We start from the raw sequence: 13,043 nt of genomic DNA, 5'->3' as shown, positions 1-13,043 counted from the left end.
ACAAGTGCTCTTGTCGAGCTTGTCCATAGCTCGGGTCTAGAAAAATGGCCGTCCCCTCAATGTATCCAACTCCTTCAGGCTTTTGACGCGGGGCCGACTCCTTGCCTGTGTACGACACCATCTATGCTCACCTCGAGGGCCTTGCAAAGCAGCTCCTTTGTTATTCTGCCGCCAGAGACGATCGCGTACGTTTGTCGACTTTCCATCATGCGATTCACTGAGAGCAAGTCCTTGGTAGCAGTGGAACGCGTTACCGTATCTCTGTGTGAGCCTCTATCAAAGAGTGCCATGGATTGTGTGAACTTCCAGCGCTTCGCGAAAATGCTAGTGTTGGACTAGCGATGCTGACGACCTGCATTAGTGCGTAAGAAGCCAAGAGTCCAAGTCACGTTGCTCATTTTCTGGGGTAGAACCTTGAATGCTTGGCTGAAGGCGTCATCGAATGGGAAATCAATTGGATCGCTAGAATTGCATTATCAGGTGAACATGCAGCGCCGCGCCTAGGCGCTGCAGACATGTCCAAATTCCCAGAACAGGTGAGTGTTCTGCTTCTGCTACAGCATTCCGTAGAGACTGCCTGTGCGTTAAGAGACGCCGAGTGGTTCAGCCATATCTCCCCTCGGTAGTGCATCACCGAGGACTTGAGATGAGGACGGCCCTCAGGGCTGTCGACAGCTATCATCGCATAAGTCCACATCCGGAACAGCCTGCAGCGAGTCATATGGCCAGCAGCCGGCTCGTCGCGTTATCCTGAAGGAGTATAGGTTCGCAATGCAGATGAGAGCATGGTAGACGAAGATGCATTTGCGAGAGAACGACTTTCCCGACCTCGCAATCAGAGCTGGCGGACAAACCCCATAAAAGCTCTGTAGAGCCCCAGTCAGGCACATCGAGGTCCTGTCTCGTTACAGAGAGTGGGCAGAAGCGGCTGCCAGATACATCTGGAACGCCTGTGCGTTACGAGTCTGCATGTAGACAGTTCCGGGGCCTGTAAACTTGCACACGAGACCTTCTCCAGAGGCAACGCCGGACATGATGCCGCCAGATGCCGCCCGCTCGAGAATGTATTTGCAGTCCCAAGCCACAAGGTAGCCGTTGTCAATGATGTACTTCTCCCCTTCGAGCAGCTTGTGTAATTAGCACATGTTCTCAGCTACGCCATAAAGACATACCTCTTTCTTAATGATGGCACCAAACGTCGCCAGAAAGCATATGCCATTACCGGCGAGCCGATATACGAACAGGCCTTCACCTGAAAAGAGCGCCTTCGACAGGCCCTGGTTCTTGTAATCTCTCGTCACACCAGCAGTACTGGCCAAGAAAGCATCTCGTCCGATGCTCCATGTGCGTTCCTCTTTGCCCAGACGCAAAATATGGATGTCTCCAAGGATGGGTGGGGCAAGGAGAAGCTCTCCTGGACCGGTAAAGGTAGATTGTGACATTCCACCGCCAACGTACTTCTTCAGACTGAAGTGAACTGCGCCTTTCAGCATGATCGACGGCGACATGGCAATCATAGCGCCGGGCTTCGCTTGTATAGGACAGCCAGCCGCCAATTGCAGTGTCAAGATCGAGTTCGTGTCACGGTGTGATATTCGATAGGCGCCGCCATTGAAAGTGCCGACGTCGTCTGAGGTGTTGTTCGTCGCTTGAGCTCCTTGGAACTGCCCCTGCTCAGGCACTCCTCGCATATAAGGACCTGTACGATCTGGAGCTGCCAGGTTCAGAGTCTGCATTTCTGTCGTGACAGCAGAGCCTAGCTTGTTGAGCTTGGGTGCTAGCTTGGAGCCGAGCCCTTGCTTTTGTGGCTTTTCGTCTGAAGCACCGGATGCTAAATCTGCGGGCGATGGGCCTGACCAGGCTGGGGCGGAGGAGGACTTCCATATCCATTGTTCATGTTGTAGGAGTCTTGTCGTGAAGGTGTGATATCGAAGGTCGTGCGGGTGGGAGGAGCGGATTGCGGGACCGAGCCATAGCTGTAGTTCGTGGGAGCTGCGCGGTCGGCTGCTGTAGAGGCGGCGGAGATTGGGGTGGTGGAGGAAGAAACGTCGTCTGTGTAGGTGGTGGTGATGCTCCCATCGGAGGAGGTGGAAATGACTGCGTGTAGTTCTGTGGTGCATGGCCTGGTGATGCTTGGGGTGGCCCTGGGAACGTCGCCGATGCTGGTGGCGATGATGCGGCGGGGCGAAATGCTGGTCGTTAGCAGGAGGTGGTGGGAAGTAGTTGGCCTGCTGGCCTGTCGGTGGTGGTGGATATGACATCGTGATGGGCTACCTTCACTTCTTAGTTGACTCCAAGGTTAGCAAGTACAGCAGGAGAGCAGATCTACACAGGCGCCGATGTAGTCACTCATAAGACTACGCACAGTGCGCGAGGACGACATGATATCCATCCGGGCCCAGGCGTCCTCAGCCAGGCACATGGTACTAAGCGCCGATGGACATAAGATGCTTGGTCACGATTGGCAACTTGGTTGGAGGAAGTCCGCTTTGAGTTTTGGAGGGGCGGCTATTTCAAGCAGGAACAAAAATAAATGAATCACCAGGAGGTTGAGATTTGGTAGAAGCTACCTGCAGAAGTCGTGTACTGTCAATGACATAAACGCGTCTGGCGTCCCAGCATCTGATTCACCATGAATTCCTGCAGCATAGATGATGCGTTCAGTATCTCGGTCGTCAGCCAAGCACGCCTGCAATCAAGATCAGAATTCGTGCTATTCTTCATCAAATTCCACGATCATCGTTGCTCGTACATATCCCTCACAAGCATGCTCGCAATTGCAGAGCTCTCAAGGCGCACAAGGCTTAGCCAGCCATCCTCCGTCTCTTGCCGACTTGGGCTGTGAAACCGGACTTGATGGCTGTGACTGATCTCCGCGAGCCGCAAGAATTGCAGGTGATAAAGTAGAGACGGTTCTCGCCCTTGCTGAGATCTGTATCCGGCGACCTGCAGGTCTTGCAAGTGACGTACTCCAGGATGTATCTTCGTAGGACGTTCTCAATCTGCTTCTGTTGGAAACGACCCTTGATAACCAGCCGCTTTGAGCCATCGACGGAACCAGAGGTACCCAACTCGGCGAACAGATACTGCGTGACATGCTCGTCATTCCTCTTCATGCGTTTGCTGATGTCGGCAATGTTGGCGAAGATTGTCTTCTTGTTGCCTTCACGCAGACATTGTGGTGGCGGAATCTTGTAGGCTCTGTTCGCACCTGCTAGGATGTCGGGATTGTACTCGTTGACCAGTTTGAAGAATCGGTGCAGGAGCAAGTTGTATGAGATGGGTGTGGTCCCATCATGGGCCCACACACCAGTGCCGGCTTCAAGATCGCCTGCGTCTTCCACTGCATCGCTCGCTGCAACTGGCTTGTCTTCGTCTTCCTCGAGTCCAGCAGAGGCCAACTTGGCTTCGAATGACTCGTCGGCCTTGGGCTTCACGGACTTCTTTTTCTTCTTTTTGAGCGCCGATGCATCGAATTCGCCATCAGCAGCTGCGGGTGCGTCGCCATCCGCTTCGTCGGCCTTGGGCTTGGATGACTTCTTCTTCTTCTTGGCTAGCCCGGCGAACATATCTGTGACCTCGTCGACCGCTTTGTCTGTGGCTGCGGCAGTCAGTCTTCCGTCATGGTGCGGGGTGGGCGTATGTTGCTCACAGTGGCTCTCTGCAGTGCTTTTCGATTCCAGCGGAGCGGACTCGGAGTCCCCATTGGTATCCATCAGTGTTGCGTCTTCGCTGAAGGCGACCGACTTGCGCTGCTTGCGCTCTGGTAGTGTCTCCTGGTGCATGTCAGTAGGATGTCGTGGGCTTGAGAAAGGACAGAGGCGATTTGTGGGTAGTGTGGCCGCTGCTTTGGGTGGACTCACGGTGTCTGCCATGATTGCGATCGCGCTGTAGTCAAAAGTCAAAAGAGCTTCTTGCCTGATGATATGTTGTTTGCAGCAAGGGTATGGCCAGAATTATGACTGTGATGGTGGGATTGACTCATGGGTGAATCACTTGAGTGAAACTTGAACCGCATGCCGCAAGATTGCACTTTCCGCCACCGTAGCAATTGCAAAGCAACCGGCTCATGCTGCTAAGTGCTTCGGACAGCGCTTTCCCCAGACCACAACTCTAGATGATGCTCATGCCTTCTGTCACTTTCTCCCGGTAGCGATCTCCTGAAGTGCGACAGGCAGGTGGACACAGGCGTTCTCGACTCCTGCAGCCATGTCCGACGATCTAGCGGCCTCCGGCTCCTTTATGGAACATTCCACCGCAACATCGCAGCCATCCGTCATTGATGTTCCTGCGCCGGATGAGGACGAGATGGACTCATTACCATCGTCTCCGACCGACGACTCGCTGAGCATGTCCGATGATGAGGACTGGCAACGGGCAGATCGAGAGTGGAAAGAGTCCCTACAGCAGCTCGAGCTGCTCTTGTCTATGGTCATCATTCCATATCTCGGCAAATACTTCGGTCGGAAATTCGCATACTGGGGATGGAAGCGGTACATGGAGTGGCAATACCCGGTCGAGATCGTCTTTACAAACAAATCACAATTCAAAGCTGTTGGAGCCGTCGAAGCCGCAGCTAGTCTATGAGCAATGCCACTACACGATTAACGCTATCAAGATATCGCTATACAAAGAGAGGGTCAGCCCCAAGGCAGAGCTGCAGCGTGCTGCAACAAGTACGACCACCCGAGTTCAGCTTGACTGAAACCATTGAACCAGAATTATGCAGCCATATTGCCCAACAAAGGCGCCTTCCTGATGTGCTTCCGCTCTTCGAGCTCGCTTAGCAGCCACCTCGCAATACTGATTCTACTCAGCTGCTGGCTGCCGCGGAAGTCCATGAAGTGCTCGCCAACAGACAGAGGAGTCTTAGGTTCCTTGTCGTGCAAGAATGGCACTCGAAACACCGTCCATTCCAGCGCAGGGTTACTCGCACCCTCCACAACCACGGCATTTGCTATGCCTCCCATCTCGGCATCACCTTGTGGTACCATAATCTTCGGTGGCAGCATTTTCAACCAAGTCGACCAGTCCATCTTCCTCTTCTCCTCTGGATATTGGAAGCCACTCAACGTCGACAAGGCTAGGATTCTGTGGACTCCGACCTCGCGCATAACGGGGAGGATGGAAGAGCTGAATGCGTCGGCGATTGGTGTTGGACCTCGCCTTCTAGTGATGAGGTGGTAGAACGACAGCCCGGGCGCACCGAGCAAGCCGATGACAGACGTTGCTTTGGGAAACCCAGATTTGGTGTCGGCGGACATGGCGTTCAGGAGAGCGTTGCGATCGTCGAGAGCACCCTCAACGACTCGGATGTTTGAGCGACCGCTGATTTCGGCTGGGAGTTTGCTGCGAGCTGAGCTTCGGGTGTACAAAGTCACATGAGGTCCATTTGACCCGAGCTTGAGGACTTCTTTAATGAGTTGGATGCCAGACATTCCCGTTGCGCCCAGTACCACCACATGTTCCTTGGCGAGAACCATTCCGGCGGCAAATTCTGTCCAGAACGTCGAAAGAAGATGTAATGATGGGTCGAAAGAAGGTGTAGTGATGTAAGATGGCAGACGGAGGCTTCTACAGGCAGATCGCAAGACCTTTATATGCTATTGAGGATATTCCGGGCGGCAAGTCGTCGGAATACAGCAAGGATCGTTTCCACGGTCTGGCTAGTGTAGAGACGGACGAGTCGAGCGAACGGTAGACGAAAACCCCGACTCAATATATTTCACCGTCATCGAGACGCCTCCTGTTCGCCCGTATTGCCACCTCATATAGATATACACTCTTCTTCGGCGTCGCACCAGTTAGTCAGAGACTGGCTTGGCACGCACGAGGCCACGCCGACCTCCGTGGTGGGCCCGCCGATACATTTGGTCCAATCAGCTCCTCCCGTTCATGCCTACCCGTACTCTGGCATCCTCTTCTCCTTCCAGCTCGTTTCTCGTCTGCTTCACGAACAGCACCAGGACTGTACGATGATCGACATGATGTATCGTGCCCATGGTGTGTCATATGACGATGGCTGAGATGTTTGCTGGCATGTCGTCGTTTGGCCGGTCGCGGCCACTGTCGGCCTTGAAAGCTGCTCGGGGTCGAAGAATCGGATTGGGCTGAGGCAATGTTGACCACAGCTTCAACCAATGCTTTTTATGGTAGATGAGATGCGAGGTCGGCGCATAGGGACTACCAGCTCGCATTCGACCAGAGTGCCGCCGTCTCAGACCCTCGCTCAATCCGTCCGCCAACGACGGAACACTGGCATGTAGGAGACTCGCCCTACCAGGTAGCAGTGGATGCTACCATAGCATGACAATGTAGCTCCAGCAGTGAACTTGGTGGTCTTCCGTGGCGAGATCAAGGGAAGGAAATGTAGAGAGCGAGAAGACTAATTATACCTTTTCCAATGAGTGAAGATCAAGAAGAACTCGGAAAGCCTCGGTCAGGGAATATTCACTGCTGTTCTGGTACGCGAGTCATGATTAAGTGCTGATCCTCAATCACGAAAACTCGTCGCCCACGGCTTGGTCTATCGATGTGGACTGCGGTCCAACCTCTGAGCCTCTTCGCCAACAGCTTTGCAGCCCACACCGCGGGAAGTGCTCATTGCTAGTTCAAGTCTCATTGGTCCTTCCTTCGATCCACTTCGTCGCCGACGGCTTCGCGTCATCATTGGTCACATTCAGCAATCATGGTTCTCCAGTGCTCGTCATCCGGTCGCGGCAAGGTGCGGGCAAGGATTCATAAGTGGTATAGTATCGGGCTTCCGACGACGACCCGTAAAGCTGTGGCCTGGTCCCTGAGAGACTTGATTAGCCTTCAGCTGATATGTCCTTCAGACCTTGAGCAGTTGCTCAGCTGCCTTCTTCACATCGTAGCTCAAGAAGAAGTCCACGAACTCCGGCCCAAACGTCTTCGATCCAGCAGCGGGAATAGGGCCACTGAAGTACTGTTTCACTTCCTGGATCATCTTGTCAGGTGGTCCCATCATCTTGTTTGAGAAAGTCTGTACGGCTCGCACCCTCGGTAGCCGCAACTCGTTGAACAGCTGGAGCCTGTCGACGACCTGGTCGCTTGATACTCCCTTCAGAAGAACCTCAAGAGCCATAGCATCCTCGATTGCAGACGAGGCGCCTTGACCATGCGTCGGCAACATAAGATGAGCAGCATCTCCTACTAGCACAGCTCTGCGCTTGACAAACGTCTCGATAGGATTCCGATACATCTGGTTATACACCTTCACATCCGTAGCTCCTTCGCAAATAGCCTTGACGGCTGGATGAAAGCCTGAGCATCCGCAATGACATCTTGATACTCAGCAGGGTTAGACCAGCTTTCGAGATCCTTCTCTTTGGGCTTCGTCGGATGCAGCAAGGCACAGTAGAGCAGCTCACCACGGCGACAGGGGTATGTGTTGAGCAAGTGACCCGGCTTGCCCACTGCAGCCTTGTAGAAAGTCGAGAATCCGGGTTGCTGATCCTTGTAGAACTGTGCAGCCTCTGGTCGATCCATAATATCGGAGATCGGCTGCAGGAAGCGGTACATTGACATTGGCAGGCGGATGACTGGTGCTTCGGATCCGGTGATGCGAGGGATGAGCCTTGAGTGCGAGCCGTCCGCGACAATGACTAAGTCCTTGCTGACGGTTGAGCCATTCTCGAGTATTATCGATCCTTGCTCCGGCTCCATGTCCTTCACTGCGGATCCAAGGTGTATCTTAGGCTTGGGCTCTGGCAACGCCTCAACTATGCTCATGATGCCGGTGTGGAGATCGGCGCGGTGCAGCAGCAACATCCGGTCGCCGTACTTCTCCTTGATGTTACTGAACTTCTGTTCAGAGTCCAGCTCAAGCGTATCTGCCTTGATACGACGCATTTGGCAGAAGTCGAGACCGCCTGCCTTTTCAGCATCAAATCCCCATCGAGTCAGGACGCGAGTAGCATTGGGACCAAGAATGATAGCCGCTCCAGTCTCATTACTGAATGTCGAACGCTCATAAACCTCGACATCATGGCCGGCTCGAGATAGCGCGATGGCGGCGGAGAGTCCGGCGATGCCACAGCCTATGATTCCGACTTGCAGACGTGCATGGCCTTCTGAGGCCATGACTGCTTCTTGCAGATAAACCAAAGTTGTTGTCTCTGCAGTATTCTCTTAAAGGAGTACCTCACAAGCTGGGCGATGATTGGCGATTGAAATGGGTACGCAACAGATGCCTTGCGGCCAATTTGTCTGCCGGATCAGAGAACCGGGCGGAGTGCGACCCTGTTTAGTTGTCCGAAGTCAACGAAAGCATTTGAGGTCTGGAAGGAAGTCGATACTCGATATGACTTTCCTCGTTCAGGTTGCCATAGAGGGCAAATCTAGGGACAGCGTGCAAGGCCCACCAGCCGGCGTCAAAGTCCACCCTAAAAGCGGGAAGGATCGTGGTGACGTACTGCAAGTGTCGCAGTACCTATTGGACGCCATCACCAGTGCTAGACTGATCGCCATCATTTTCGTCATTTAGCGTGTCTAAACGCGAGAGAAGGAGCCGCGTATGAACGAGTTCGAGCACGATACAAGAAGCAGGTGCAGCACCATCACGAGTTTGGGAGCGCGGATCACCCAGCCGGGCCCACTGCTCCGGAGCCCCCTTGTTCAAGTCTGTACAACATAAAGCTTCATCCTTCGACATCGTTTTATCGATGATCAGCTTCAGGCCGCCATTATCGCCATTTGTACTTTGTATCTGGATCACCGACTACTACACTGTACGGCCTTCAGGCTGAGTGCTACTGAGAAGGAAGCCCAGTGCACTCCAGCAGTTCAAACGCAAAGTCCTCCAACTCGAGAAGCTTAGTAGCCATCAGCCATCACCGAAGACTACATTCACCCATCGGCACTCTTTCCTGGAACAGTCACTCAGCTACGCAGCATAATGCCCGGCGATCCATCACCACTCGGCACCACCCTCCTGCCCGCCCGCATCCTGCTGTCTGCTACCGCCCTCTTCGGCGCCATCGGCCCCTTTGGAGCCGACTGGAACGAGACTCACATCTACAACCCACGATGGCCACCTCACGCCAAGTTTCATAATGGTCAGACCATGTCCACAGGTGTCGGTCTGGGTCTACTGACTGCTTACTTTGCCTGGCGCCGTACCCATACCGAGACAATGTCTGGCGCGATGGACAACCTGCTGATCGCTACGTTGCTGTCGAGCTTGTACTGGGTGACGCAGCTGAGTGCGATCTTGTATCCCGGCACAGACTGGTGTGATGAAGAGTTCCGGCATCTGGGCACACCGCAGAAGAAGGGAGCGCCTGTGCTTCTCGGTGCGGGATGGGTAGCATTCGGGCTGGGATGGTGGAGAGGATTTGGCTTCGGACAGCACGGGAAGGTATTGTGAACCGCGGAACCATGTTGGGTTTCAGGTGTCTGTGTGGAGGAGGTGTACTCTTCCGCGACGGACGGAAGCAGGATGATTGATGGCGACCGGCTGACCAGTACAATATGAAGTATTTAGAGAGTTTCCCATGGTTCTGAGTGACTCGGGGACCATCTTCACAGTACGAATATTACATCGGGCGAGGCCTGGATTGCGTGTAACGGTCTTAGGATGTCTCGATGTCTTCGTCGCTCCGGATCCTGCCGTGGGGTGCGCAAAACTTGGCCATATTCCGCCATCGAGGCCCCAGCACACAGTGCGGCAGACGATGAATCATGTTGTAGCCCAAGGCTCGAAAAAGGTACTACTTGCACCACGTGCGTCGTGAGTCACTGAATGTTCGACGCTTACGGAATCACCGCCAATTGCCAAGAATTCGGTCTTCTTCCAGGGGCGGCGGGCGCACATCAGCGCCTGGAGTAGCACTTGTGACGTTACTGCTGGCCCATCATTAGCTAAATGTGCTCCCTTGCGGTGACTGGAGCAGGTCGAGCTCGGTGTCATGACATACACAGCGAAGCCGACATGCTATGCTCCTCCGGCTTGGACAGTGCAGGTGAAGTAATGTACATAATGGCCGCTCGGTTCTCTTTCCCTCCCATGTGCTCAACAGCGGCCCCAAGCATCAACCAAAATGGGCATTGAAGAAGCCCTCCCCGCCTCAGCGCGCGACAAGCTACGAGCTGAACTCCTAGCCGAAGACCACATCTTCATCCAAGCCCTGCCCAAAGTCGAGCTCCACGTGCACATCGAAGGCACCATCACCGCCGAGCTGCGATGGAAGTTCACCCAGCGCAACGGCACCCCTCTTCGGATCGCCGCCAATGGCTCTGAGATCCACTCCCTCAAGGAGTTGGAACACGCCATGGACCTCCTTCGTCCGGATCCCAGTCGCGTCAACAACGATGAGGAACGTTTCCAGTTCTTCGAGGCTTACTACGAGGGATTTGCGTGTCTAAAGACGAAGCAGGACTATTTCGACTTGGCGATGCATTACTATGAGAATACTGCGAGGATGAATGTGCGGTATGCGGAGATCTTCTTTGATCCGCAGGGCCACACGGCGAAGGGGATGAGTTGGGACGTGATGATGGGTGGATTTCGAGAGGCGAAGGAAAGGGCGGAGCGGGAGTTGAATGTCAAGTCGGCGTGGATCATGTGCTTTCTGCGCGACTTGTCGCCGGAGTCTGCGATGGAGCACTATGAGGCGGCTCTACCGTATCGGGACATCATCGTTGGAATTGGGCTTGACTCAAACGAGGAGGACCGGCCGCCTGTACTGTTCGACGAAGTCTTCACCCGTGCTCGCAAAGATGGTTTCAAGCTGACGATGCATTGTGACGCGGACTCGAAGAATGCACATGAGCATATCCGGCAATGTGCTTCTGTCGTTGCTGGCCATGGCCTTGATCGAATTGACCACGGCATCAATGCCGCGGAGGATCAAGGTCTCATGAATCTGATCAAGGAGCGCGATCTGGGCATGACTATCTGTCCTTGGTCGTATTTGCGACACACGACTTTTGAAGAGCTGGGGCCGAAGATTCGCACGCTCTTGGATGTTGGGATCAAGGTCACGATCAACAGCGACGACCCAGCTTATATGGAGGACTGTTGGGTGTTGCATAACATGCTACTGGTGAGACGGCTGTGCAATTTCAGCGATCGAGAGTTCCTGGTCCTTGCAAGAAATGCTGTGCATGCCTGCTGGGCAAGTGATGCGGTCAAGGAAGGCATGTTGAGGGAAATTGACTTGGTTCAGCAACATTTCATGGGCGAGCAATGAGCCGGAGCTCTTGAGAACGTCAGCGAGGGACGAGACCGGGAGCTAATAAGGCTGCTGATGGTCGTGGAACCGGGCTCGAGCTTGTTCACGATAGTCAGGTCGTGCCAGTGATGTTGTTGATTAGCTAAGTGGAGAATCTATCGATGGGCAAGCTCCTGACGTACCTTCCAGGACAGCAGGTACGCCGCGTGTGAGCAGCGACTGCTCGAACTCCTGGCACCGACGTCAACGTGCCTGTCGTTCCTACAGATCTCCGGAACAAAGGGGCAAGTACGTATCGACAGAAGGTGCGCTCGCACCCTACTCTGGACATCGCTGGACACGAATTTATGGTCGAGAGGTCCAGCGCACGGCTCAAGCCCAGCTAGGTCGTATGTAGGTAGACAGTAAGGATGAAGATGTGGTGAAGCAAGCCCTGTAAAAGACACCTACTGGCGACCAGATCTCCTTCTGCCGGCGCACCGCCACAGTCCTCCACGAAATTCGTCCGTCAGGCCAACGTCAACCCCGCTTTAAACTCGAAATTGTCCCGCAGTAGCTGCGTCTTTGCAACCTTCACATGGACTTCGCGGAGTCTACTCCGTCGCCCGTACCTGTCCCGCCTTCGGTCATAGAACGTGGGGCTTAATTGTTGATTTTGGAGTGTTGGAGATGGATGCAAAGGTGAGATGGTGAGTGATGCTTAACGAACAGCCGGTAGGAAACGTGCATCGTACTCCTTTGACAATCTCGTCGTCTTCTCTCTCATCCAGATCACAATAGCACAGCAGACATGTCGAAGCCAACACATATCATCCGCTTTATTGCGAACGAAGACAACCGGACACACATTGGCCAGCTTGTGGACACATCAAGAGATGTCGGTCTTGACAGCGTCGACGGCAAGGAGATCAAGGCATACAAGATCAACGGCACTATCTTTGACGGTGAGGTGACGAAGCAAGTGTACACAGTAAAGCAGCTGCTGTCGCCTGTGTCCACGGAGGACTGCAACTATATTCGGTGCCTGGGCCTGAATTACAAGGACCACGCAGCGGTAGGCACTGCTCCTCCTTGACCCATTACTATGCTCTAACGCAGTCTGCAGGAAGGAGGCTTCGACCTACCAAAAGCGCCTATCCTCTTCACCAAGCCCCGCCATGCCCTCGCCGACCCCTACCCAGCGGCCATTGCCGTCCCCAAGGCAGCGCAAGATGGTACTTCAGACTACGAGGCAGAGCTGTGTCTCGTGATTGGCAAGACCGGTCGTGACATCCCAGAAGACAAGGCCCTCGACTACGTCCTGGGCTATACCTGCAGCAATGACGTGTCCGCCCGGACGATGCAGATGCTCACGACGCAATGGTCGTTCAGCAAAGGCTTGGATGGCAGCTGCCCGCTAGGCCCAGTGCTCGTAACGAAGGAGGCAATTCCTGACCCTCAGACGCTTGGGATCAAGGCTATCTACAACGGCGACACCGTGCAGGACGGACATACGAAGTGAGCCTTCTCGTTTGTTGCCCTAGGAACAAAGCTGACATATTCCACTCAGGGACATGATCTTCGACATCAAGAAGCAGATCTCGTATCTCTCACAAGGCACGACGCTCGAGGCAGGCACCATCTTCCTTACAGGCACACCAGCAGGTATTGGCTTCTTCCGTAAGCGAGAGTCGTTCTTGAGGATGGTGGTGACATTAGAGTCTGGATTGAGAAGATCGGCACGCTTGTCAACAAGGTCAAGTACGATGGTTGGTAGAAGCAGTGCTGAAGCATCAGGACGTCAAAAGGCTTGTGTCAATAGATCCATATCACAGACTAGAATCATACTTCAGTCTGCAAGCCATGCTT

The 13,043-nt window shown here is 54.0% G+C and overlaps 8 protein-coding genes across 8 annotated transcripts; 4 read left to right on the top strand and 4 right to left on the bottom strand.

Annotated features, from left to right (window-relative positions):
* Positions 1-905: 905 nt before the first annotated feature.
* AB675_11152 (uncharacterized protein) lies at positions 906-2,261 on the bottom strand (the record flags this gene model as incomplete). Its single annotated transcript, XM_018139975.1, has 2 exons — positions 906-1,127; positions 1,173-2,261. The coding sequence occupies 2 exons, from the start codon at positions 2,259-2,261 to the stop codon at positions 906-908; spliced, it is 1,311 nt and encodes a 436-aa protein (XP_017995749.1).
* A 543-nt stretch (positions 2,262-2,804) lies between these two features.
* Positions 2,805-3,875, bottom strand: AB675_11151 (putative eukaryotic translation initiation factor 2 subunit beta; the record flags this gene model as incomplete). Its single annotated transcript, XM_018139974.1, has 3 exons — positions 2,805-3,601; positions 3,653-3,776; positions 3,864-3,875. 3 exons carry the CDS (start codon positions 3,873-3,875, stop codon positions 2,805-2,807), a joined length of 933 nt encoding a protein of 310 aa, XP_017995763.1.
* A 334-nt stretch (positions 3,876-4,209) lies between these two features.
* AB675_11150 (uncharacterized protein) lies at positions 4,210-4,587 on the top strand (the record flags this gene model as incomplete). Its single annotated transcript, XM_018139973.1, has 1 exon — positions 4,210-4,587. The coding sequence occupies one exon, from the start codon at positions 4,210-4,212 to the stop codon at positions 4,585-4,587; it is 378 nt and encodes a 125-aa protein (XP_017995831.1).
* A 134-nt stretch (positions 4,588-4,721) lies between these two features.
* AB675_11149 (uncharacterized protein) lies at positions 4,722-5,483 on the bottom strand (the record flags this gene model as incomplete). The annotated part of the gene is made up of 1 exon (XM_018139971.1): positions 4,722-5,483. The coding sequence occupies one exon, from the start codon at positions 5,481-5,483 to the stop codon at positions 4,722-4,724; it is 762 nt and encodes a 253-aa protein (XP_017995820.1).
* Positions 5,484-6,832: 1,349 nt separating this feature from the next.
* AB675_11148 (6-hydroxynicotinate 3-monooxygenase) lies at positions 6,833-8,103 on the bottom strand (the record flags this gene model as incomplete). The annotated part of the gene is made up of 2 exons (XM_018139970.1): positions 6,833-7,284; positions 7,392-8,103. 2 exons carry the CDS (start codon positions 8,101-8,103, stop codon positions 6,833-6,835), a joined length of 1,164 nt encoding a protein of 387 aa, XP_017995747.1.
* Positions 8,104-8,917: 814 nt separating this feature from the next.
* Positions 8,918-9,388, top strand: AB675_11147 (uncharacterized protein; the record flags this gene model as incomplete). Its single annotated transcript, XM_018139969.1, has 1 exon — positions 8,918-9,388. One exon carries the CDS (start codon positions 8,918-8,920, stop codon positions 9,386-9,388), a length of 471 nt encoding a protein of 156 aa, XP_017995803.1.
* Positions 9,389-10,061: 673 nt separating this feature from the next.
* AB675_11146 (putative deaminase) lies at positions 10,062-11,213 on the top strand (the record flags this gene model as incomplete). Its single annotated transcript, XM_018139968.1, has 1 exon — positions 10,062-11,213. The coding sequence occupies one exon, from the start codon at positions 10,062-10,064 to the stop codon at positions 11,211-11,213; it is 1,152 nt and encodes a 383-aa protein (XP_017995836.1).
* A 772-nt stretch (positions 11,214-11,985) lies between these two features.
* AB675_11145 (Fumarylacetoacetate hydrolase domain-containing protein 2) lies at positions 11,986-12,951 on the top strand (the record flags this gene model as incomplete). The annotated part of the gene is made up of 4 exons (XM_018139967.1): positions 11,986-12,249; positions 12,301-12,692; positions 12,745-12,854; positions 12,896-12,951. The coding sequence occupies 4 exons, from the start codon at positions 11,986-11,988 to the stop codon at positions 12,949-12,951; spliced, it is 822 nt and encodes a 273-aa protein (XP_017995767.1).
* Between the last annotated feature and the right edge of the window lie 92 nt (positions 12,952-13,043).

This window comes from Cyphellophora attinorum (genome assembly GCF_001299255.1).
Source record: "Cyphellophora attinorum strain CBS 131958 chromosome Unknown Contig36, whole genome shotgun sequence".
Taxonomy (NCBI): Eukaryota; Fungi; Ascomycota; class Eurotiomycetes; order Chaetothyriales; family Cyphellophoraceae; genus Cyphellophora; species Cyphellophora attinorum.
This window is presented reverse-complemented; position numbering and strand designations above follow the sequence as displayed.